The sequence below is a fragment of the Dipodomys merriami genome, unplaced genomic scaffold (genome assembly GCF_024711535.1).
Source record: "Dipodomys merriami isolate MVZ:Mamm:240054 unplaced genomic scaffold, mDipMer1.0.p SCAF_2, whole genome shotgun sequence".
NCBI lineage: Eukaryota > Metazoa > Chordata > Mammalia > Rodentia > Heteromyidae > Dipodomys > Dipodomys merriami.
Window position 1 is genome coordinate 45,948,469 of NW_027203381.1, and position 27,206 is coordinate 45,975,674.

A 27,206-nucleotide genomic window follows, 5' to 3' on the forward strand; every position below is an offset into this window, starting at 1 on the left:
TGAGCCACCTTCCCAGCCCTCCCTGAGCTCTTTTGTTCAAGGCTAATGCTCTACTACTTGAGCCACAGCTCTACTTCTGGCTTTTTGGTGTTAATTGGAGATAAGAGTCTCATGGACTATCCTGCCTGGGCTGGCTTTAAACCATGATCCTCTGATCTCAGCCTCTTGAGTAGCTAGGATTACTGGTGTGAGCCATCAGCACCGAGCTGTATGTTATTCTTTATCAGCACAGAAAGGATATTTCTTCAAGGCAGATGGACTGAGGCTTTTGACACCATGCAAATATTAACTTTAAGTTAAGGACAAACCACTGAAATTATTCAACGTGAAAAATGAGAGCTTTCAATGCATTTGCCATTTTTATTTTGCTATGCAGTAACATCATTCACCATGGGCTGTGATGTGGCTGACAGGGAATGGAGAATATATCTTTTCAAAGGCTATTTATAACTAAACACAAATAGTTTTAATTACAGTGGAAATTCTGTACAGTTTAAGGCTTGGCTCTGAACTAGATTGTAAATATGGACCAGATTTGGAACTAAAACACCTTTTCTTCAAGTCAAAAAAGAAAATGAATGAAAAAAATACAAGGAAAAAGAAACAAAGAAAGAATACAAAGCAATAGAAGCCCAACAAGATTTCAGTGAAATTCCATAATCTTGTAAACTAACAAAACATAGGTTTTCTTCCCAAAACAAGTGATGATTTACATATTTAGGGGTTGTTAGGAAACTCCAAGAAGCTTTCTATATTGAACGTGGACCAAAGCGAACAACAAGGAAGAAATCACATGAATGTGCTAAAAATTGGTACCACCATATAACAAATTAAATGAAATACACAAAGCAATATTATAAGCATTAAATATTTCCAGAGGGTCAGAGAGTCATTACTGCATATGAATGAGAATAATAAAACCAGGTGAAACAAGTACAAGATTCAAGTTGTTTACTGAATAAACTTGGTATTGGCACATCTAATCTGGAATAAACTTGAGATACCAGACCTAGACAGCTTCTAGCATTTTAGGGTAATCTTCATTTAATCTGTAAACCAAAGATTTGTCACCTAAGAAGTTGCCATTTTTTGTGTGTGGAGACTTTAATAATGATAAACTATGAAAGGCGTGAGTTGTTTATGTGTTACATGAGATCACGGTTTATATTGTCGGTTATGAACGTGCAGGTAAGAGTTGAAAACTGAGACATTTTGTGAAAATTAAAAATGCTGCTCTTTTGTAATTTTACCGTTGCTTCATGCAGTATCAGTTTAGTGATGCTGATTCAGATTGCTTTATTATGGGAAGATCTCTCTGTCAGTGTCTTTATTAATAATCAAGGTCAATTCTTCTGGAACGGAATTTTCCACAGACAGATACAAGTCAGTTGGGTTAGAAGAGGGAAGTCCATAAAGGCTCTGGTTTTCCTAATGGTTTGCATGACTGGATTCATGTGCAAGCTAAGTTATTCCTGTAGAAAAGAGATTTCATTAGTTACACATTTGAAATCTTAAGAACTTTGCTCAGATCAAGGCCACAAAAAAGTATCTTGGAACATTTTTTGACAAGATATTGTCATATTCCTTCCTAAATCAGTTTCCATGATAAGGCTTATAATTAATTTTTGTTTTGGTGCTGGAACTGGGACTTGCATTCTGTACCCAGGTGCTGTCTTTTAGTTTTTGGTTTTTGGTTTTCTCGAGACTAATGCTCTATCATTGGAGTCACAGCTTTATTTCTGGCTTCCTGTTGGTGAACTGAAAATTAGAATCTCACAGACTTTCCTGCTCCAATCTCAGCCTCCTGAGTAGCTAGAATTACATGAGCCACAAGTGCCCAGCTCTGTATAACAGAGTTTCTTTTACATAATTACAATGTCACCAAGTAGCTGAAGCCCACTGAAGAAAGTCTTTGTATTTCACCTTCAAAATAGATTATAAATTTGAAGATTGAATTTAGCAATGCTTTTCTAAGAGGTGTTATTCATCAATCCAAATGTTTCAGAAACCCTTTAGAGCACTTCCTTATGAAGTCTCTCCAGTGTTCTGCCCTGTAAACACATGTGCAGATAGCAGTGCTGCTGTTGCATTCAGCATTCCAAGTGCTCTAAGGATGCTCATGGCCCCACGAGTGCTTGCACAGCAGGTCATATCCATGGCATGACTGTGCACACACAGACAACATGGTCTGCTCACCATGCTGGCCACACAGCAACTGTCAAGGCATGCACTTTCTAGAGGAAAACAGGACCACCAAAGCTATGTTTTGCCTCCTCCTGAGACATACTAGCACATAAATATTCCAAGGAATAAGTATTCCAAGGAATACAAGAAATATAAAGCCATCCAAAAAAGAAAGCAAGTGCTTAGGCTTCAAATTAACCACCCCTCCTCCAAACCAAAGCACAAACAAGCTGTTACCAAACATTGTTGAGTAAGCTTCCAAAGGATGATGTTATCAAAGGGAGAAAGCAGTGTATTTAATTTCCCTAAGTTGTAAGAACATACAGATTGCACCTCTGAGAACAAAACTGCTTTAGTTCTGATTAGGCCACATGGCAAGTGAAATCAAATTTGATATTTTAAATTTGGAAAATGAAAAAAGCCTGGATTAAAAGAGAAGCGTGATGAGCCCATGCAAACGACGACTCTTGCGTTTCCCTTTTCCTCTAACTGGCAATAGATGCAAAACAGCTGCAAGTAGGGAACTTCCAAACCCTAGACAACTAGGTACTCACAAGCAGATTCTTCTTTCACTTAGTAACCAGTTCCACCAATGCCAGTCAGAGGAAAAGGGAGAGGAGGGATTAGGTGACAGATGGGAGGAAGTGACCCATGCCACATGCCAGGTTAGGCCAGCCTACAAAATCAACATCACCTCTTACCTCTAGTCAATCCTCTCCATCTTCTGGTGTGATTTCTGTCTCTTTATGGACCACTACCTTGGTCACTGACATGTCAGGGTGCTGCTCTTTGGCCTCTTTAATTGCCTGAGCCAGCGCCTATCCCCAGGAAATCACAGAAGGGTAAAAACAAAGAGGAGGTAGGACATGCGTGAGCAGTAGCAGCATGTAGACTTATGAGCTAAAATCCATACCCACAATTTACAAATGAGGTAACAGTGATTACGAGAGGAATTGAAAATCATTAATTCAGAAATTTTTTTTAGAATACAGGCTGCACCAGAAGAATAGCGTTGGGGTTGTCTTCGCCTCTCTGCTGGGAATTCACAACTCACACATCTTACCTGGTCATGGTCAATGTCTGCATCTCCTGTGATGACGATTCGCTTCTCAATTCGTGTCTCTGAAATGCCTCCTTTCACAGTCTGAAGAAAACAAAGAAGCAAGGAATCTATTCACTAGCAGGAGCCATTATGCTCCACAGGGGTCAGGGCAGAAAATGGTGACAGTGTGCAGTCCCATCTAAAACAGGAGTCTCTGGTGGTTATGTAACATGTTTAATTCTGAAAGGAGGATAGAGTGGAGCTCTTTGGGTTTGGTGACCAGTATTTCTGGTAGGACTGCTCCATGTCCAAAACCAGAGCGAGCCATTAAGCACAGAATAGCAGAAAGAATATTCTATTCCAACCCAGAAAGTAGCACATGAGACAAATGCATGGTAACTATGGAAGATGGAAAGCTCCCCAGCAGGCAAGTAACTATGGGCTTGCAATTTGTCAGAGGTTGTGAGCAAGCTTCTCTCTTGAGCTCTCAAGGAGCATGCTAAGGGTTACCACTTACTTTGGTGATGTGTGTGGTGGTGGTGGTACTGGTAGTTTCAGATGTGATGGTCTGTGCACTCATTAGCACTCCTGGCTCCAGATCAGCCCCAGAATCGACCTTAGCAAGCAAACAGATGCCACAGCCAGGTGTTTACATTTCCTTTTCATGAGTTTGCTATGTTATTTAAAGCATTAGTGATTCAGCCCTCTGGATACACAGGCTTTACATCTAGGGATTCAACTAACTACAGATCAAAATAATCAGAGAAAAACAGTCTGGGCATGGATAGAAGTTGTGCCTTAAACAATATAGTATAGCAATGATCTGCATAGCATTTACATTGTGTTTTGTGCTGAAAGTCATCCTGAGATGACTTAAAGTACATAGAAGGACGTGAAGCTGAGCATCAAAAGATTTTGGTATCCATAGGGGTTCTGGAACCCATCCCCCCGCAGTCAGGAAACTGGACTCTTCCCCCTACTCACTTCAGCTCAAACATAAATGGGACTTGCTCCCAAGAGAAAGAACTAAGCAAAGTCAGAGCTAATGGTCCTTAAAAATAAGTACATTCAGGGGCTGGGAAGGTGGCTCAGTGGTAGAGCGCTTGTCTTGCATGCCTGAGGCCCTGGGTTCGATTCCTCAGCACCACATAAGCAAAAAGAAAAAAGCCGGAAGTGGCACTGTGGCTCAAGTGGTAGAGCGCTAGCCTTGAGCTGAAGAGCTGAGGGACAGCGCCCAGGCCCAGAGTTCAGGCCCCTCGACCGGACCCCCCCCCCAAAAAAAAAATAAACGCATTCAAAATGTGAGTATTTTTCTTTATCTTTGGCTACAGAACTAGTCTTTTGAATTTTCCCTGTGTTTTGAGATACTGGGAGTCTGGTTAAGTCACTTGCTGTTCCACAGCTGGCAGTAAGATCATGATTACCATACTGTTCTTGACAAAAGATGGCATGCCTGTGGGGTCCTGTCAAGTCTCCTGAGCAAAACATTGTGTGGTTATACCAGAATTCAAAGCCACAAAAGAGAGTCAAATGTAAACTTCCAGGACTCAGGTCTTCATAGATAGTCGTACCTGGGATGATTCATACGTGATTGTTTTTGTTTCTGTGTGGACCACTGGCACTTCCTTGGTAGAAATGTCTAGCTTTACTCCTCCTGGTGAAATGCTGCCTGAACTCGTGGTTTCCATCTTCACAGTTGAAGTCTGTGTCAATGAGAGAAGTAAGCAAGGGGTTATTATAGCTTCTACAAACAGTTTTGTTTTTCTTTCTAATCCTTGGTAGTTTAGTACTTGATAGAAGTACAGGCTAATGTGACATGTTTATACATTATATGGTGTGGCAAGTTGAGAAATGAAGCATAAAGTAAATATAGATCAGCCTTAAATTACACTGCATTTCTCTTTTTTGAGCTCAGTATCTTGTGCTTGCTAGGCAGGTGCTCTGTTGCATGAGCCACACTCACAGCCCATTTTTCTTTAATCTTCAAATAGGGTCATGTAGTCTGCCTAGGCTAAGATTTCAGTAGTGTTATTTCTGTTTTATTTCTACTTAGCTAACAGGCACACACCACCATGCCCAGGTTATTTTTTAATTTATTGGGATAGAGATTTCACAAACCTTTTGCCTGGTCTTAAACCATGATTCTCCAGTTTTCAGCATCCTAAGTATCTGGGATTACAGTGTGAGCCACTGTACATAGCTCCACTGCATTTAAATGGAATGTTCTAGGTAACAAAAACATCTTACATGAAATTTGAACTAAACTGTTTTGTTTGTAAGTTCCTCACTCTCAATCTCACATGTACTAAGTGTAAAATAAAATAAAACCATAAATAAACTTTTTACTTAATAACCTAGAATAAAGGAATAAATATATAAGCATCATCCCTGATCCCCAAACACTTTGACAATATGAATACAAGGTGATAAAGAATAAAGTTCTGGCACTTAGACCTTGGGTGGGCTTAGTTTTTGGTTCCTCTGAATGTGATTGAAAATCAACTTTTCTAGTATCTTGGCTCACCATGAATTCTTCAGCTCTACTACCAATTTTAAGTTCAATAATAGAAACCACTTCCTGAAACATTATATTATTGATAAGCAATAGATCTGTTTGCATGTCAACCCAGAGCAGAAAACCAGCATGAGAACCCTACATGCTATGCAAGAATGGAATAAGACAAAAACCAAACCAACCACACATGCAACAAATAGAGAATTCAATTCAGTTCCACTTTTACACTGACCTAACATCCAGAGCATTACTATGTTAGTTTTTTTTTAATTTTTATTATGAAAATACCGTACAGAAGAGTTACAATTACATGGGCAAGATAATGAGCACATTTCTTATCAAGCATTGTTGCTTCCTCCTTTGTTTCCCCTTCCTATCCCTTCCCATATCCTCCCCCCCAACTATGTTAGTTTTAATGCTTACAGTAACATTAACTACCACTTACCTCCAAGTGGGACTTTGGTTCTGAAACTTCAGAAGCATGGACTGCTGAGCCCTGCTCCTCCACTTGCTTGTGGGAAGCAGTGGCTGTCTCTTCCTGTTCAGAGGCAGCTTTATCGCTTCCCCCTCCTTCCTCTTTGGCCCCTTCCATCTGAGGAGAAGGCTCCCTCTCTTTCATACTGGAAGCATCCATGGACGTGGCATCTCCCACGTCCCCGGCATCCCCACTGGCATGGACATTCAACACACGTCTCTCCTCCACCTGCACCATTTCCTGTACCACCTTCTCAGTACTGTGGGGCTGGCGGTGTGAGGTGGTGGTTTCCATCTCCATTTCACTGGACTCGGTTTTAGTTTCCACTTTCTGTGTGGGAAGATTATGGTGTCCATAATCAAAGATCAAAATAAACCTCAAAACTCTAGAGACAGCATTCGCTGCCTAAAGTCAACAGCAAGTGCTTATAAACACAAACACTGATAAGAAACATGAACGTGCTTTCATTCCTCCTGTTAGAAGCTCTGATACAGGTCATCCAACACACCAGACCCTGTGATGGTACATCAGAGCATCCACAGAAGAAAGAGAAAACAGTAAAATATGCAAATAAAACATAACAGAGCATCTAGTACCTTCACGGTGGTTTTGCCTGCCCAGTTTCTTAGACCCAATGAATGAATGAGACCCAACGTTTCTAAGTATCAAATGCTATGAAAATTTTTCGACATGCTTCCATTATGGATATGTGAGGTACATTCTTGAAATAGAACAAAAGACATTGGACAACCATGCAAACAGGTACAAAAGACAATCACAGAGGACATGTGAACGCAAAGCTTCTTAGATGCAAAACCCAAGTACTACCCACCCACCACAAAGACACAAAGCAAAGCAAATGGCCACATAGAAAAACACTGAGTAAGGAGCAAAAGGCCACCTGGACCCAGCTTTGGGAAGTAGACGTGACCCCTCCTATGAATTCTGTTGGCTTTCTTGCAGACTCTAATAGACTGAAGATTTCAGAGCCATCCATGAGCTTTTCCCCAGAAGACTGCTTAGTCTGAGAGAACAAAGAAACAAAGCGAAGTCAAGCACAAGAGAAAGAGAGAGGGAGCGAGAGATACGTTCAAAGCTTGTTAGAATCAAGGCAGAGGAAACAGGGAGGAGGAATGAGGAATCCACCATACAGAGTTGGAAAACAGAAAAGAATGGTAAATAAAATAGCAAACGAGGGTGACCATGAGCTCTTGTTTGCTAAAGCAGAGAGAGTTATTAGGATTAGGGTGGTGCTGATTTAAGCAGATCAATTTTTCCGCCTTTCATTGCAAGCTACAGCAACATCATCACATCTTGGGAAGGGAAGCTGGAAATTATAAAGTGTTTTAATGCTGACTTTGAACTGCAGTGTTGATTTAACTAGGAAATTAAAAAAAACAACCAAAAAAGCTGGGTTGGCTGCTTCCAACATAAAGCCAAGCAGCAAGAGAAACGGAAGGGTTCAGGGTGTAAGGGTACTGCCTCAAAAGATGTCATGCTGGAATCTTAAGCTGATTGAGAGCCACTGGTTACCACTACTCGGGATGCTGACGACTCAGTGACGTAATGAGCAGTAGCAACTGTGAAGGCCGGTTCCTGGGAGTATCTCCACTCGGACAGGCTCTTCCTTCGGGGACCGAAGAGTCCCACTTTCAAGACTTCACTGTCTTGTACCTGCTCCATCTTGCTGGATCGCTGGCTGTCCGTGTGGAGGTGAGTGGATACGTCCTGGCTCAGCATTGGAGTCTTCTGAAGTTCATCTTCTTCAGGACTCTGCCTCCGAGACTCCGCTTCCTTGATGGGTGCCAGGGATTCTGACAATTTTCGCTTTGCACTTTGTGCCTCTGGGCCTCTCTTGGATTTCTCATTGGAAAGGGTTTCCAGGACTTCATACTCTGCCAGGACAGGGCCCACCTTCCCTGATTCTGACACACCTCTCTCCATTTTCTGCAGAGCTTCCAATGTGGAGGGCTGAATAACTCTTTCCCCCTCTTTACCTTTCCCAGTCATAGTAACAATCCTGCCAGAGACGGTGTCATAGGATTTTCCAAGTGTGTATATTTTTTGCTTGCTCTCTTCTTTCAGTTGCATTTGTTGGGCCAAGTCATCAAAGCTATGCATTTCAATAGCACTAGACTTTAGCACTTCGGCAGGGAGGGCACTGTCACCAGTTCTACTGCTCAACATCACCACCTTGTAAGTCACGATCTTTTTCGAATCACCATCAACTACCTCAGTGGGTATTCTGTCTACAATAACCCAATCCTCTGTGCCCTATATTTGAAATATAAAAGCTAAATTAGATATTCTGATGACATCTCACTTCTAAAATAAGAATCCTTTAAGAAAATGAGGGTGAGAGCTACATGCAGGTTTGCAGTGGGATTGGATCTAGTAATTATGGCTGCAATCTTTTCTCATCTGAGTTGACTACAACCTTCCATGTGGAATACATTTTGGGAAGCAGGCTTGCAATTTCAGATTTCCTTAAATAGCAAGATGGTCTGATGGTGAATTTCAAAAGAAACATACTGGCCCTATGGTACAATGATTAATGTGCATTTCCAGATTAGATAACATTCCTGAGGTCACTGTACAAGTCATTCAGATTTCGGTGTGTGAACACTTAAAGTATAGTTTTCCATGTTAAATATAGTACGATAGTCTCACTACTTGCCAACACTATCTATAACTTTCTGTAAATACCATTTCACATGTTAATAAATTGTACTTCTTGACCTAAGGAAGCCAATCCATGTAATAATAATCCCATTGGTGGGACACTACTGGATCCTTGTATAAATGAGTCTTAAGGTCTGTATAGTATTCCATTTTTAATTATAACAGAAGTCCACTGTCTGCGTAGTTTCATTTCCACTTTCTTTAGTGTTAGTTACAAGGCAGTGGATAGTTATGAAATCTTTGCCTTCGGGCAAATCTAATAGGATATGATAGTTTAATGCTGACCAATCTCCTAGGTTATAGAGGACAGGAAATGCAACCCAGGAACAGATGAAAGCCTTGGTTCACATTTTAATCTAGTATGCTCCCTATTTTTGTATTGGTTATAACCTGAATACTTGAATCAAAATGTATGTTATGAGAAAAATGTGTACAGAGATTGATGTACATGTCAGTTGACTTAAATGATCTTAATTGAAAAAATAACCTCTAGGGTGGATGGAATAGTTTTCTGGAAAATTATTTGATGAGACGTGGACACAGATTCTGCAGAGCCTCCTTTCTGGATTTTCTTAAGCATACTTGGCTAGTGGGAAAACCAATACAAGTTCAGAATTTCCAAAATCAGTCAAGGTCATCTAAATTAGCACCATTCTGGGTGAATACAGACAATGAAAAGTTTTACTGAGATTTCTATCAAGATAAGCAATGATAAAGCTTCAGTGGTAATTTACAGACAGAATGACCTAGAAATAAAAGTCATAGAGATGCCGAACCAATAACTAACATTCTAAGAAAATTCCTTCCCCAGAAGCTATGGCAATGTAACAAATCTACCTTAGTTTAAAACAAGAAAATTTCTAAAAGATAAAAACTAACAACACTTTCATTAGACACTGACATTTGAAGAACAATTCTTTTTGGAGAAATCCTTTTTAATTTTTTTTTTTTTACCTGAGACCCAAGAAATGGAGAACTTCCTTGTTGCAAAAATATAACTTTTTCAGAACTTTCTCTTTCTTCTTTAGTCTGTTGAATAGAAGGGGTTGGGTTGGAGAGGAGAAGGTAGACAGGTAGAGAGTTTCCAAAAAGGCAAGTTAGGAAGAGTCCTGTCCTCTTTCATATATATATATATATATATATATATATATATATATGAGTAGATACACATACATTCAATCATTTATTTCTTTTTCTTTGCAAGGATACAAACTATTCTTTGTTAAATTCAGAAGGTAATGACCATTTCTGAAACTTGGTTGTTCATGCAACATATTTCTACAAACACAGAATAAAAAAGAGGTATACACAAAGTTTCATGGTGTTTAAAGTGTCTGTATTAGTTACCATCAAAGTCAGCACTAATGAAACAAAATGTGCGGAAATTAAAAAGTGTATGTTAGGAATCTACTCTCACTGCTACCTCTGATAAACATTTGGTGGAGTCCCCAATTCCTGTGCTGCCCAGTGTGGGGGAAGAGAAATGCCCACCAGGTTAATGTATGACCCTTAATTTGAACAAACCAGTTGTACTTGCATTGACTTGTGTGTGTGTGTTTGTGCACTTGCCAGTAGTGACTTGAACTCAGGGTATGTGCTCGTCTATGGCTTTTCTGCTCAAGGATGATGATTTACCACTTGAGCCACACCTCTACTTCTGGATTTTTGCTGATTAATTGGAAATAGGAGTTTCATGACTTTCCTGCTTGGGCTGGCTTTGAACCTTGATCCTCAGATCTCAGACTCCTGAATAGCTAGGATTATAGACCTGAACCACTAGAGCTCAGCTTTCTACTTTTTTTTTTGTACCATAAGTAAACTAAGCTTTAGTTGAACATTTGTAATATAGAGACTAATTTTTAAGAGTTAACCTCAAATATTTTTCCTTAAAACATAGAACTAAGAAACATTTATTTATTTATTTATTTAATGTTGGCTGTAGGACTTGAACTCAGGGCCTAGGCACTGTCCCTGAGCTCATTTGTTCAAAGCTAGGGCTTTGCCACTTTGAACTATGCTCTATTTCTGGTTAGTTGGAGATAAAAGTCTTATGGACTTACTTCTGGGGCTGGCTTTGAATCTCAATCCTCAGATCTCAGCTCCCTGAGTAGCTAGAATTACAGGCATGAAACACCAGCATCTGGCATTGCCATTTATTTTTAAGCTATTTTTAATTCCTCTGTTTGGTATTAGATAGGCATGACTCAAATAGTGATCCAAAAGTTGAAATCCCTTCATCTTACCAGACAAGGGGCAGAAAGGATATTTTGGAAAATTAAACTAAAACTTAATCTGAGAAAACTAGGTTTCTAGAAAAATGGAACTCTTTAAAAAGATCTTATCATTATACAATGCTCAATAGGACATGTACTCATTACCTTACTCATGTAACTATAACCCCTCTGTACAGCATTTTTACAATAAAACATAAAAAAGATCTTATTCTAAACAATATAATTTTATGAGCACAAACTGTTTACTAATCTATCTGTAAGTATGATATTGAATCATTTGTCAAGAGGTTGTAGGAGAACATCTGGAATATTCTCCTGCAGGACCTGCTAATAAATTTCAACAACACCATTCTCTGCTGACACTTTCTAATGTCAGATGAGTAACCTATTCTCAAAGGAGAAATAAATTCTTGTCCTGCTGTAATTGTGGAGGAAACTATTGGAAAAGACAAAAATGCACAATTGTTAAAATGTGGGTCATTAAAATGTGCATTAAAAAACTCTTTTGATCATATTCTCAATTTTTCACACAGAATGGAGAAAGAGTCCAAACTGCAGATACTTTTCAGAATAATAGTACTTGACCTCTAATTATAATCACTGATCTAAATAACATTCCTAAGATAAAAGCTTTAAGAAAATGCCCAGTGGTTTTCAGCATATGCTGCTGTTCCCACATTAATTTTTAAAAAATATCTATGTCTTGTCATTGGAAATGTCAGCACCAGCTACATTCAAGTATGTCTATCAATGACAGAAACAGAAAACATAAGGGGATAAATTTTAGAATTAAATTCACCTCCTAGGAGAATGAAGAGGTACTTGATAAGAGAGCTTGGTATTTTAAAAATGTACATTTATCAGAGTTTAGAATATAGTCAGATATACCAATCATTTCATTTAGGCTTGTAAAAAAAAAATCACATTCGCCGGGCGTTGGTGGCTCAAGCCTGTAACCCTAGCTACTCAAGAGGCTGAGATCTGAGGATCATGGTTCAACGCCAGCCCAGGCAGGAAAGTCCACGAGACTCTTATTTCCAATAAACCACTCAGAAAACCGGAAATGGTGCTGTGGCTCAAGAGGTAGAGCACTCGCCTTGAGCTGAAGAGTACAGGGACAGTGCCCAGGCCCAGAGTTCAAGCCCCACGACCGACTCCCCCACCCCCCAAAAAAAATCAAAATCACACTCATGTTACACTAGGGAAATAAGGTCTTACTCACACAGTTGTTGTCATTCATTCTTTGTCAACTAAGTTTCTACAAGTAAATTTTAGGGAGTAGATGAATTTAAAAATATAGAATTTAGGAATAATGGGAGTCAAATATCTTACATATCTAGCTCAAGGAACTACATTATATACAGTATATGATAAACATCATATTCACTATTATACAGTGAGCACAACTGTGAATATACTCACGCAAAAAAGAGGAGAATATTGGCACTGCAGAGGTATTACTGGGTATGGATTTAAAAAATCTTGGTTTGAAACTTTTTGTTTCAAGTAACCACTAAACGATGCATGGGCTAGGCCTAAGAGCATCATAAGGCCATTGTGGGGAATATTTGTGGGCAGCCATACACATGGAACCTGGCATAGACCACACACCTAACCTATTTGGTGGGCCCTGCTTTCCAATGTTAACAGCGCTTCAGTTTTTTCTGTTGCTACTTATCTGCTATTAACTCAAACACTTGAAACCACTGACAATCAAATTCCCATTTTTATATATGATAAGCATATATAGTTCCTAGGCCATAATAATCATTATTAGTGCATATGTATTTCTGATCCTAATTTTCTCCTAACTGTTCATAAGTGGGTGACATTTTGCAGAATGAATAATTAAAATAAAAAAATCAACTACCATACATGTAACAAATAAAATCAATGGTCATTACACTTTTTACCCCCCCAATAGTTTAGTACTGATATAAATTAAAAACCAAAACTAAACCTAACTAAACTTGGGCTCATAAGTTTAGTGTCACTGATTTACATTTCTTCTTGATGTTAACATTAATAGTATTACTTAAATTGGGGGTGTCAATTTAAAAAAATAAGTCAAACATTTCCATTTGGAAATTAGTAGGCCTCTTTTTGGTTGATTAGCTTGATTCAAGTGGTTTATATTAAATAATAGAGTGACATTAAATTAAGTAATATACTTTCTTTAAATAAGTTTTTTTTATTGTGAAAATACCATACAGAGGGGTTACAATTACATGAGCAAGGTAATAAGTACAATTTCTTATCAAGCATTGTTGCCTCCTCCTTTGTTTTTCCCCTAACCATCCCTGCCCTCCCATCTCCATTGACTACACCCCGCCCCCCCCCCCCCGTAATATATTTCTTAAATCACTATATTTTATTTAGACCTGCTGGAGAGTAAGGTGATCTTTGCTGCATTTTCTAAAACTAGTAGTAGAAGCTATGTTTTTAATATAGAAATTGGCAGCAATTTATAGTATGAAAACTTTCTGGTTTAAGGCTATAAGGGCCCTCACTGGAAACCTTGGCCATCACTGATGACCATCAGATCCTGGGGGGACGGGGAGAAACAGAAGGGAATATGGTGGCTTCTCTACCTGGCCCTGCTGTCCAATGATAATCTGACCACCTAAAAAAAGCTCTCTTCTTTTGAGACTTAAAGCTCTTTTGATAGTTACATTCAACCAGTCTTGTTTAGAGTTTTTTTTTAAGCTAGCCTAACACCACCTGCCATTTCATCTGTGCATACTAGTATAGCAGCATTGATGTCTCACATACAACTTAGTAGAGAAGTCACCTTTGGATCTCTTATTTAAACACCTAAATGTGTTGCCTTTCTGTGGGGAACATGTTTCTCTTCTTGGCCTTCTCCATTGTTTTAGCACACACATACAAATGGCATCAACATCTAAAGAAAGTTCAGTGTTGTCAAAATATTATCTGTTTAAAGTTTTAATGCTTTTGGGATTCACCTAATATTGTTCTCTAAGATTCAGGATTTAATTAGAAGTTAAAAAATTGTGAATATAATGGCTTTGACTTTTCAAATGCCCTTATTAACTTCCCTAAGTTATAATCTAATATTTCATTCAAAATGGCTATCACCTGACAACTATTAGTGTGTGACTAAATACTTGGCTTCCTTTTTTGTTAGTTTTTCTTTGGGTGGCTTTTTTATTCTATTTTCTTTTTAATATCTTTTAAAAATTGTTATTATAAGGGTGATGTACAGAGGGGTTACATTTATACAAGTCAGGTAAAGAGTCCATTTCTTTTTGGACAATGACATTCTTTCCCTAGCTGTCTCCTAAGTGACTTTTTTATTTTGTATGTTTGTAATTTAACCCAGCATCTGATATCTTTAGAGCCAGCATGTTATTTCTAAAAAAGAGGGCAAAAACAAAGTAAGGCAAATCTGGCCAATTACAATTGAATTTGTGATAGCATAATTCATAAAGTGATATCCTTAGTAATATAAGAGCTTTAATACTTAAACTAGATATAAAATGTCTTGATATAAAGTGTCTTGAAACTCAAGTAATTTGAATAGCACTGATATTCAATGGTACCAGGCATATTTTGGTAATATTATTTTCCATTTATTGTGCATAAAGGGCCCTTTTCAAAGTAAGCCAAATGGGTAAGTATTTCTATCTAGCCAGCTAGGCCTAGGACTGGCTGTGAAAGAGATGTGTTGGCTACATTTTATAAATAGCTTTCAGAGGAGGCTTAGAAAATGATTAACAATGGATGTAATTTGACTCTTGTTTTAGGATTGCATATAGACCGCTTTGAGTATACAAAGGTCTCTCTCCATTTCTATTCTGTCTCAGCTTCCTGGACAAATAGTTCACAATAAAGAGGTCTTTAGAAGATAGATATTAATAGATACAAAGCATGAAAGGTGTGGTTTTCAAAACAAAGGGAGCCTGGTGCCAGTGTCTCAAACTTGCACTTCTAGCACTCCTAGCTAATTATGAAGTTGAGATCAAAGGATCAAAATTTGAAGCCAACCAGGGCAGAAAAGTCCATGAGACTCTTACCTCTAATTAATCAATAAAAGCTGAAAGTGGAGTTGTGGTTCAAATGGCAGAATACCACCTTTGAGTGAAAACAGAGTGAGACAGTGTCCAAAAGCCCTGAGTTCAAACCCCAGTACTAGTACAAAAAAAAGGCAGAGAGAGAGAGAGAGAGAGAGAGAGAGAGAGAGAGAGAGAGAGAGAGAGAGAGAGAGAACAAGAGAGAGAGAAACAAGAGAGAGAGAAACAAGAGAGACAGACAGAGAATATAATGGTATCTAACAGGAAACAGTACAGTCAATACTACAGCAATATAATGGATGTTGAAATAATTGTATCCTCACTCTGGCATACATTTAAAGAAAATTTTCCCTACTTAAAAAGAAATTTCTATTCTGTTTTGTTCATTAAAATAAATACCAATTATAAATTAGATGAAATAGCAAATTATAAATATAAACCAAGTAAACGATTCAAAAGCCTGGTGTAGTATATCAGAGTAAAATGTATTCTGAAATTCGACTAACTTCTAGTCACTAAACAGTAGTCAATCATTTTTTGTGGGGAAAAGGCAATCTTGGGGCTTGAACCCTAAGCTTTCATTTGGCTTTATCATCTACTGCTGGTGCTCTACCATTTGAGCTACACTTCCAAAGAGTAGACATTTTGCAATAGATAGAAACATACCAGTAAATTTTCAGGGCATTTTCTCAAAGCAGAAGAATGTATATCCAAAAAAGTGTGATTTTACTTAAGATAGTATCTTAGCCTCTTCTAGCTATATAATCTAGATGTGTGATTGGAATCAGCTGATTTGCACTACTGTCTCCCTGTGGCTTCTTGGTGATTCTCAGAACCACCTAATGTCATTACTCTTGCTCCAGTCAACTGCTTATTTTACTTGGTGGTGGTTTTCCTTCCATGAGAAATGAGCTTCTCTACTCAGAAGCTGGTCAAATCAATTTTCCCTGTTCTAAGAGAAGTGATATCAGTGACTGGAAGACAATTCCATCCCCACATTGGATACTGACCTCTTCAGGTACAAGTGGTTCAATCATGGGCGCATCCTCCTGCCTGGCAGCCAGTCGCACCGGGGAGGTAGAAAGCCTCTTCTCCCATTCATTCGTTATGGCAGTGTCTGTTGAGGTTTCTAAAAAGGTTCTTTTCAGCTCACTAATATTGGTTTGATGCTTCATCAGTTCATCCTGAGTTTTATCTAGCTCCTGGATGCAAAATGCAAAGAATCCAATAGTTAATCTTCTGTATGTTTTCCTTTCAGCTCTCTTTCTTCTTAAAACTAACCAACAAAACAAAAATGAGTAATATAAATCTTATTAGTAATCAAAAGAAAACTGAATATTGATTAGGGATCATGACATTGCCACAAATACTCTGGTGAAAATGTGGTATTTCTAGAGAGAAGAGACAAAGAAAAGAAAAAAAAATCTAGTTTCACACAAGCATCTGAAATTACAAAACAAGGAAAAATTTAAAAGGTAAACTGGCAGGAGCTTAATTTACATGTAACTGGAAAGAATGAAAATAAATACATATCCAGGAAAAGGGATCTATTTCTAAGAGATAATTAGGAGTCAGAGTAAGTAAAAAGAAGAAGTCATCCCTACTTCTTACAGGTGAGCACAAAGTTCATGCATCACGGTATGAGCCCACAGGTGTGCAACGGAAGGGAAACACACACATACACACACAAGCATGCACTGGTATATACCAATACCAACCTCTAACATAAGATTACTATGTTTGACATACACATTTTCACCCTTTATTCGCTTAATCAGACTATTCTGAAAAAAGTGGAGAAAAGAAAAGGGAAAAAAGTAAGGGACATAGTAGTCAAGGGAACATGTCATCCTATGCAATGCACCAGAGACATGTTAAAAGCTACAGAGCATGCGGAGAGACCTGAGCACCATAGACAAACAATGGCTTATCACATATTGGGTTTTGGTTTATTTTCATTTTTCTACCTGTGCTTTGAGCTCTGCATCTTCCTCCTGGTCCGACTTGCCAGCATCAAGAAAGAGTGGGAAATAAAGTCTTACCATGGAATTCTCTAAGATTGAAAAACTGGTTCATATAAAGTTCCTAAGTATGGACTGGTGTGCTCTTTCATGCGAATGCAATTCTTTCTTATGTACAAAGCACAAAACTCTTATCACACATATTATGATGCTGAATAAGAACAGAGGAGTTAACGTTTCCTGGCTCCATGGGCAGCTGGCAATTGGACAAGTGGATATGTGTGTTTGGGAAGGTGGGGACAGAGCTGTTGGTAGGTTGTCCTTACTGGACACTAAGTGATCCCAGAAATATGGGTAGTCTCATTATAATTCCGATGTGTGGTTATTATTACACATAATGCCTGCTTCTTGTAATATATGAATCCTCACAATAAATCTCGTAAGTTTAGTTATTACAACCTCTAAGTTGAGGACCAGAGAGCTGAGGTTCATATAATTTTACAAGGAGGTCCTTGCAATACCAACCTCCTTTCCTGGTACACTGGTTTTCTTAAATCCAAAGGAAAATTTAAGGAGGAAAGACTGATATGAGTTTAGTAGGAAGGCTAAAAAAATCAGCTGCCATCGACTACCATTTTTAAAAAATGAGAACAGAAGAGTTTTTGAGTTTTAGAAAAATATCCATATAAAAATATATATATATACATATATTAAATCTCAAAATGACTTCATTATCCTTGGCTTTCTAGTTTAAGGATCTAATTCTTGGACTTCTCTGAGCATGAGTTGAGTTGGGCAAGGCACAAATACCTGCATGTTAAGACAGTTTCTCATCATGGCTCTCTGACCCAGGGCCTGGGATTTGTGTTCCAAGCAGAGACCCAAAGTGAAATTGAGAACAAAGTCACACTCAAGAAAGTGTCCTTGGAAGCGGTGCTTTGGCTCAAGCAGTAGAGCGCTTGCCTGGAGCTGAAGAGCTCAGGGAACAGTGTCCAGGCCTAGAGTTCAAGCTCTATGACCAACCAAAAAAAAAAAAGGGGGGGGTCCGTAAGGAGATCAATTAGTGTGCCTAGTTCTCAGTTTTCATAATCTGTCAATGGAGATAAGGGTGCCTCTGCTATACATTCCACAGGGTATTAGTGCTACAATGGCCAGGTGAACAAAGGGCAAGTGTGAAGAGGACCATAAGACACTGATGTGGTGTTGCTGGGATGCTAATTATTAAGTTTGTAGTGGCTCCAAACTCTCCACTCTATTTTTAGGCTTCTCAATCTAGTTAGGTATTCACTTGTATGCTTTGTATTCATGGGAAGGTGTGGGGGAGGGCACAGAACTCAAGGGAAAAAGGGTGAAAAAGCCCAGCAGTGGAGACTGGACACTGATGAAAGTGAACTATATAACTTGTAGGAGGTGATAAGAGAGAGGAACTGGGAAAGAGTGAGAGAACACATGGTACTATACCAAAGGAAATATACTCATTACCATACTCATGTAATTGTAATCCCTCTGTATGTACACCGCCTCTATAATAACAATAAAGTAAAAAAGTTATATAATAAAATTTAAAATTGTCATACAAACCTAAAACATCATAATGAAAACACTTTCCATTTCTGGTAGAGATTAGGATTTTGATGACATTTTTGGAGTGTATTTATCCTGTAAGTATAGGTTACAAAACTGGGGTGTAAAATTTTTTGGTAAATTTTAATTTCTTCCATCCAAGTACTAACCAGGCCCGACCCTGCTTAGCTTCTGAGATCAGATGAGAACAGGCACCTTCAGGGTGGTATGGCTGTAGATGGTAAATTTTAATTTCTATTGTAAAGGTGATGTACAGAGGGGTTGCAATTACATAAATCAGGTAATGAGTACATTTATTTTTGAACAGTGTCACCCCTCCCCTATTTTCTCCCAGCTTTTTCCCTCCTGAGCCCCTTTCCCTCACAAGTTGTATAGTTCACTTTCAACAAAGCATCGTGAGTATCACTACTGAATTAGTTCACCCTTTGTCCCACTGTTTTCTGTGCTTCCCCTTCTGATCCCGAATACACAAGACAAAAAGTATAGAAATAAAAAACAGCAACAAAGGGAAAATAGAAAAAAAAGCCTACAAAATGTAAAGTAAAATATCTCTTGTTTCCATTTCTTGGAGCTCATTTCATTAAGTATCATCATATATGATCAAATTCATATAGCTATTGAGCCTTTGTGATCCTCTCTTCAGAATATCCTGCTTTGGTCTCACTGTGTGAATGCCCTGTTTAACTTATCATGTTTAAGTGTAATGTTAAATATATGTTTGGCACAAAAATAAGTTGACTTGTAGCAGATTAACCCATGACTGAACAAAAGTCTGGGCAAGAGTTTTACATTGCTATCTTTTACTTCTAAAAATTATGATTTTTAAACTGTGAATTGAACTCTGGTGTTTCAAAGGAAAAAAAAAAACAATAAAATGTCATCATGGATTTTTTTTCCCAAAGACATTTTCAGTGAGGTGATGTACTGATACATTTTTACTGATATATTTTACATTTTAGTTCATCCTAAATAACCAATTAGGAAAAATCAGTATAATTGGTTGTAAAAAATCACAATATAAAGTAAAATTTATTGTATAAGCTAAATTCTGCTAGTACTGTGGGAAATAGACTAGCAAGTATTAAAAATGACATAACACACATATATAGTATCTTAAAGGATTAATGAAGGAGAAATAATAGCACAGTATTTCTCCTGTGAAATGTGATTACATTTTGTTCAGTAAAATACTAATAGTTTTTCAATAGTAATAGTCACTTGCTAATTTATTTTCCTTAATAAGAACTCATTTCTCATGAGTAAACTGTGTTACAGCCTCACGCCATAAAAGTGAATTAACAGAATTATTATTTTAACAAGTAATATTTTGACCATTTGGATGTCAAAACAGATCCACCTCCAGCCAATAAGCTAAGTAAGTGTGACCCTTCATCCTTGCTGACATACGCAAACAGCCTCTCATCAGAGATAGGAGAATCCTTTCTTTTCTTTTTAAAGGTATTGTGTGTTTGGGCAGGTGGTCTCCCAAAAATGATCCTCAGAGCAACACATTCAGCATCGCTGGAATTAGTGAGATGTGTAAATACTCTGCAGCTTGGACGGAGAAACAACCAGTCTGGGACCTTCCAGGTGATTCTGGATGATGCACACCAGAAGCTGAGAACTACTGGTCTAAGGCAGTAGGAGATACATTTAGTTCCTATTTTGAAAGGTAGAATTTATCTCCACTCCATAAGACAATACACAGAATCCATGCAGGCAGAGATAACCCACTGCAAAGGCATTTTTCTCCTGGCCTCCAGCCAGGAGGCCTTTTTTTTTTTTTTTTTAAATTACACTCACCTCCGTGGCCGTGGTTTCCCCATCAGCTGCGGTATCAGTCCGCTCGCTGTCAGTCTGTGGATCACATAATCAGGATCCAGAAGGAAGCAGAGACAGAAAATAAACCCATCTGGTTAAACAGGGCACACACAGGCAGAGATGTTCATGCACCCTCTCTGGGGTCTGTGGCCAATACTACTTTCCCACAGAAATGCAGGTTCAAGCAAAGCAAAGGAAGAGCCAGAGCTAGGGGTCATCAGCAGAGCCCCTCCAAGGAAGACCCGAGGCATACATTGCCTGCAGGAGCTGCAGGGCCTGACTCACTGCCCGGGGCCACCCTGACCTGTCTGCCTCACCATCTCAGGAAACCCAATTTGTCATTCTCCTCCCACCCTGTTCACTGACATCCCAACAAAGCTCTCCTCAAAATGCTTCATGAAATAAAACTGAGGTGTACACGTATTATTTATTCTTGTCATATGTCATATTTGAAAGATAAAGGAAAATGTAAATTGACATAAGAAGCTACTGTAACAGTCACTGGACTTTCAGCCCCTCATTTATACCACTGGATAATTTACATCTATCAATGACGACCAGGCCGTCTGCATTACCTCCTGATAACCAAAAACACATGCCAGTGACTTACAGGCAAATGTTTTATGGAGAAAAATGTACCTCAGCTTCCAAATAGTCCTGCTAATAGACTGTTTTAGCATCCACCCTCCAATATAACAGGTATATCTCATGATAGAAACACCATTCAAATGATGCAAATAATAGTCAAGAGAAAGAGAAAGAGAGAATGAGAGAGACATCTATTTAAAACAAATAAAACAAAGCACAGCATTTAATAGAGCCTAGATTTCCAATAGCAATCTCAGAGTTGGTTTTTAATCTATTTCAAAGAGGTTTATGACTGAAAATGTTCTTGAGAAGAGTATAGCCATGGACAGGATACTGGAGTATTGTCTAACTGCTCTACCCATAACTAATTTTCCCTCTACATGTTAATCGTTGGAAAAATCCATTCATCAAAGGGTGTGTGTGTGTGTGTGTGTGTGTGTGTGTGTGTGTGTGTGTGTGTGTGTGTGTGTGTGTGTGCGTGTGTGTGTTCTGGGTGCTTAAAGTCAGAACCTTAAAGTTAGTCCCTTAACTTTTTCTGTTCAAGGCTGGTGTTCTACCATTTCAGCATCCACTTCTAGCTTTTTTATTTTTACATGTTAACTGGAAATAAGAGTCTCATGGATTTTCCTATCTGGGCTAGCTTTGAATCCTCAGATCTCAGCCTTCTAAGTAGCTAGCATGATAGATGTGAGACACCAGTGCCCAGCTGAGACATTTTGAAAACAAAAACCAGAGCTGAGCCTTCTATGGCTGTAGATCTGTCTCATAAAAATTTCTCACTCCAAAGGACAAGGACAAAAAATGACAACTAGGAGAGTCCTGTGTCTGTCAATGTAACTGGCCAAGCTGGTTTCTTCCATTTTATGCATTTCTAAACTAAAAGGGATTCTAAACTAGAATGCATGAGTGTATCTGAGGGTCGTACCTTGCGATCAAGCCAAGATGTAAACAATTTTCAGTAGATTGTAAAGAAAATGTAACTAACCACCTAAGTTTTCTTACAAGTGTAATCCCTACTATAATATTAGCATGGCTTCCATAACTGATAGAAAGATCAATTTCAACTAGTAAGAAAGAGATAGGCTACTGTTCAGGTGTATAGAATATACTAAGATCTTTTAAGCTTTCAAGAAAAACCAAGAAGCTGGGCACCAGTGGCTCATGCCTGTAATCCTAACTACTCAGAAGGCTAAGATATCTGAGGATTGTGGTTCAAAGCCAGGCTGGGCAGAAAAGTTCCTGCAAGACTCTTATCTCCAATAAATTACTCAAAAAAGCGAGAAATGGTGCTGTGGCTCAAGTGATAGAGAGCTGGCCTTGACCACAGCGAGGCTCAGGGACAGCGGCCAGGCTCTGAGTTCAAGCCCCAGGACTGGCAAAAAAGAAAAACTAAGAATGATATATGCTTCTTGACCTAATTAGTTGTGTCAAATAGGCCTAAAGGTCTAAAGGTATTTTTTCTCCTCTTTGGATTATTTTCTTGGTTTTAAACTTTATTTAATTATCATTCCAACATCTTTTCATTAGAGTTGAGCTGAAGATAAGAGTGAGGGCATCTGATATCAGACTAACATACCCTCAAATACTTGCTGTGGTAATTAGGCCTATTTTATATCTTAATCCATAACTTAATTAATCCCTTAATCAATTTAATTAATTTTTCTTGGAAACTGAGGAAGAGAATTGCACTAACCATATTGGATAATGGACCAAGTACTTTATATATTGACTGATGCTAGCACTGAGAGTTGCCCATAATAATCATAATATATTGTTATCAATATATTGCATAATTATTACTAATTTTCCTAGATGTACACTATCACACTATCTTTGCCATATTTGCACTTCCAAATAAAGGTAATGTAGCACACATCTGCAGTCCTGGCTACTTGGAATATGGAGGCAGGAGAATTTAGAGTGCAAAGCCATCCAAGCAATATCGTGAGCCTCCCATATAAAAAACATCCCCCTAAAACAAAGAACCAAATCATCTGTAGACTCTCAAATTCCTACTTATCATATAGTCAGTCAACAAGCATAGTGCCTGATCAATAAATGAAGTAATGGAAACTGAATAAAGCAGCATTTACAGCAAATATTATATATATAGTGTACTACAACTACAAAAAATTGCAAAATGTATGGAATGTCAAAACTACCACATAAATTGTCTTTACACAACTTGAATTGTTTATAAATCAATTCTTCCAATCTCTTTTTACTTAGTATTATCAACAAGTGACTTAGAAATGTAATGACATTCTATGTTACAAGTTAGCTAAATTCTTCTGTCTATTGAAAGATGCTGAGATATTATATCTCACTCTGCAAAAATAAGATTGGTTGGCTATTCTATAGCTTGAGATGGCTAGGATTTTCTATACTGAGGGGGTTTGCTTGAGAAAGACAAACTGATTAATTTGCTATAACAGATGAGAAATGTGAAAAGAATTACTACCATTAGTGCTTTTGTAAAACACAAGTGACAGAGATGAACTGTATGTCAACAAGTTAGCTAGCTCAGCTGCCAAAGTGCTGGAGGTCCAGAGAATAAAATAGGCCATGTAAGCAAATGGCAATTTGTAAAAGTACAATGACCTAAATATGATTTCTTTAGTTCATGTGGACCTTAGAATATGAAGGTCTTAACACCTGAGGTACAGAATCTACATGGAACAGATGGCCAAATATACCTGGTGTTGTATTTGACAGGAAAGCTGTCACAGGCTAACTGAGGCTAGAAAAGAGAGAAGAGTACAGTGATCAGTGCTAATTCAGAGTCAGAGCTGTGTGTATTACAAGGATAGCTTGGACTGAGTTGTTGCCACCCCTCAGTCACTAGCTTGCAACAGTGGGTGCTGTGATTTGTTTTGCTGATGTAATGCAGACATGCCCGTTTCACATTAATTCTCATGCACCGGTTACAAGATGTATTCCCTGGATTAGGCACAAGATCTGTGTGGCAGGCTATACAGAAGTTCAAGCAGTTAGTGAGAATTTAGAAATCTTCTTTTCTCCAGATTATGTTAGTAGGAGGACTCATTGCTCTGTTAATGGAAAAAAAAATGTATCTCCATGTTAGAAATCCACTTTAGTGACACTCTGCTATTCTTAATTGGAGTGGGTGCTAGTTTTATACTATTAAATAATATTGTACTATGAGAAATGTTGATATTCAAGCCTAGGATTTAAAGAGGTTTTCAAAATATGTTCCAGATATAAGACTATATAGTTACCTATTTATATGTACATATGTATTAACATTGAAAAAAAACTCATATGCAATAACAAATGGAAAAGCCAAGACTTTAGAGCACCTTTGAGATCATTTATATATATTTTTTCTCTTCTGTTTCACACAGCAATGTCATGATACCACTAAATACAGGTCCTGAAACATGTTAGCAGCTCTGTGTATTTCCAGGGGCTCCTCAAGTTAGGTCTTCTAGGGGTGTGCAGAACTGAATAGACTCTTTTTTTAGTGTTGCTTTGACTTGGTGACTTCTCTTTTATTTGGGGGGGGGGTCCGGTAGTGGGGCCTGAACTCTGGGCCTGGGCGCTGTCCCTCAGCTCTTCAGCTCAAGGCTAGTGCTCTACCACTTGAGCCACAGCGCCACTTCTGGCTTTTTTCTTTTTCTTTTGTGGTGCTGAGGAATCGAACCCAGGGCCTCATGCATGCAAGACAAGCACGCTACCACTGAGCCACCTTCCCCCAGCCCCGACTTCTCTTTTTTTAATGCTAAGAATTGCTTGTCTTGTCTCCTGCCACAAAAGCTCTTGCTTGGTGGATATAGGAGAGCTGGAGCGGGCTGGAGAGGAGCAGGAGAGTGAGGCCATGACAGCCAGGGCCACTGCGGGCAGCTTCTATTCTTTTCCCTGTGCTTAGTCTGAAGTCAAGCGGTTGTACTGTTCACAGGGCCTTAGAGAAAGGGGAAGACTTAAGAGCAAAAGTTGCTGGCTATTATCGCATCCATTTGTTGGATAAGAGGGTAAGAAACTGGCAGGCTGAAAGCTCTGGTTCTTTCTCAACTATATGCACACCTGACTAAGTGCCACTTTCCAAGACTTTACCACCCAGTCCAGATGTGGGGAGTACCTGCCTTATGCTAGATTTGAAGAATTGCTGCTGTCTGACAATTTGCACCAATGAGACTTGTTTTAATAACACAGAGAAACCGTAAATAAACCGTTTTTTCTGAGTCCATTGAGACATTACTGTCCCGCATATGGTTCTTTCTAGTCCTGTTCTAGCCTCACCAATGACTGATGAGTTAAACTTCGATAGGCTTCTTTCTTGTAATTTTAATTTTAAATTTTTGGGTCTGGTCGTGGGCCTGAACTCTGGGCCTGGGCGCTGTCCCTCAGCTCTTCAGCTCAAGGCTAGCACTCTACCACTTGAGCCACAGCGCCACTTCCAGCTTTTTTTCTCTCCTGCTTATGTGGTGCTGAGGAATCGAACCCAGGGCCTCATGCATTCAAGGCAAGCGCTCTACCACTGAGCCACCTTCCCAGCCCTTGGTAGGCTTCTTTCTGACCCAATGCACAGTGGAATAGGATCCATCTTAGAGTAACAAGGACAAGAACTATCAAAGATGGCTGAGGAGGCATTTCAGAATTTCCCAGGTGATGGTGTCTCTTTGGATGGTACTTCTCTCCTGTCTCCTTGATCTCATTTAACATGAAAGCTACTTGCTACTTAGCTGTCCTACATGTGGTTTACTTTATTAGGAAGGAACTGAACAGAATCTCTAAGTGAGCCCTGGTCTTTTACACAGCAAATAGGTTATTTGAAATCCATTTCTAGTTGGATTCTTCAGCCCATTTAGAACTCATCGGGCAGCAGAATAACTTTGAGTTGGCCAGACTTCTACGTCCACATGGTGTTGTGCCTAACCCTGGGACCCCACCCCTCCCGGCTTGAGCCCCCTTCCCCAACACACAAAACCTTAACATATTGGCACAAACAATAAATGAGGCTCTGAAAGTCAGACCACTATGGCAGCAGCCGGCTAACACTGTTTCGGACTGAAGCACGGAACACGCAGGGGAAGTGTGTTCTATGCCGAGGTACACACCTCTTCCTCTGAACTGTCACTCGGGTCATTGTCTAGGGAGGCGCTCAAGGAGGCCGCCTTGGGCTCCAGGTAGCAGAGGCACAGAGCCAGAGGGAAGGAGAGAGTGAGGGCGTATGGCACTGAGAAGGAGGCGGAGAGCAGGAAGAAGAAGATGAAGAGGAAACAGGGTACCAGGGATGGGGAGCGGATGGGGAGGTAATTTTGCAAGCTCTGGGGTAGAAGGTTGCTTTCAGACAGGTTGGGGAAAGACAGGTACCCGTCATCATCTAGGAGCGAGGGGAAAGAGTCAGGGAGCTGCAAGGAGAAGGAAAACAGGGTGGTTCCCTTGCCAGTCTGCTGTCTGTAGCTAAATGCTACATCTTGATCCCCTATGTAAGCCTTCCCTTGGCTATCCTTATCCAAGGCAGGCTCTCCAGGCAAATGCTCGGCTAGCAGCAGCTCAGAACCTGGTGGTTTGCGTTCATTCTCCTTACATCTCCTACGGAGCTCTGTGGGAGATGTAGGGTCAAAATGGGCAGATGAGGGTGACAAGGGACATGAGTCAGTGCCATGCCTAGGTGACTGATATGAAAAGAGAGAGAAAGAAAGAGAGAGAAAGAGAGAGAGAGACAGGAAGCAGCAAACAGAAATGCAAAGGGACAAAAAGAAAACTGCAATTAGTTACTTTTCTTAGAAAATTGTCAAACAAGAGTTTTAGCGCTAGGTTTGCTTGTGAATTTTAAAGTAGTCAAGCTGCATGCCAACATTGTCACAGATGGCTACAGAAATCCCAGGAGACCATCATCATTCCCACCATGGGGTGGGAATTTCATGTCAGAGTCAGAGCAGAAGGTGTGTGTGGACAACCCTCACATCGTATACATTTCCCATGGTCAAAAAAATTCATTTTAGACTGAGATCCTGAGAAAGTGCTTGGGTTTTGGGAGCAAACATAAATCTCTGCTAAACCAAAATCAAGACTTTCAATAACCTTCTCTTGTCTCCAGATAATGGATTGATCTATTTTTT

The 27,206-nt window shown here is 39.2% G+C and overlaps 1 protein-coding gene across 15 annotated transcripts in view; it reads right to left on the reverse strand.

Moving 5' to 3' along the window:
• Positions 1–340: 340 nt before the first annotated feature.
• The window catches only part of Epb41l3 (erythrocyte membrane protein band 4.1 like 3), a 161,943-nt gene continuing 135,077 nt past the window's right edge, over positions 341–27,206 (reverse strand). For 2 of the 15 annotated variants that reach the window (XM_070029533.1, XM_070029531.1), the window contains exons 12-23: positions 20,515–20,568; positions 17,134–17,169; positions 16,177–16,368; positions 9,853–9,927; positions 7,750–8,490; positions 7,118–7,240; positions 6,187–6,546; positions 4,798–4,929; positions 3,744–3,842; positions 3,248–3,328; positions 2,886–3,002; positions 341–1,472 (exon numbers count right to left, since the gene is read on the reverse strand). In XM_070029533.1, the coding sequence (XP_069885634.1) occupies positions 2,892–3,002; positions 3,248–3,328; positions 3,744–3,842; positions 4,798–4,929; positions 6,187–6,546; positions 7,118–7,240; positions 7,750–8,490; positions 9,853–9,927; positions 16,177–16,368; positions 17,134–17,169; positions 20,515–20,568 (2,004 nt within the window). In that variant the 3' untranslated portion in view covers positions 341–1,472; positions 2,886–2,891. Of the gene's footprint in view, positions 1,473–2,885; positions 3,003–3,247; positions 3,329–3,743; positions 3,843–4,797; positions 4,930–6,186; positions 6,547–7,117; positions 7,241–7,749; positions 8,491–9,852; positions 9,928–16,176; positions 16,369–16,884; positions 16,951–17,133; positions 17,170–20,514; positions 20,569–26,198; positions 26,760–27,206 lie in introns of all 15 variants that reach the window. The other 13 variants (XM_070029535.1, XM_070029534.1, XM_070029538.1 and 10 more) reach the window with 8 other exon arrangements.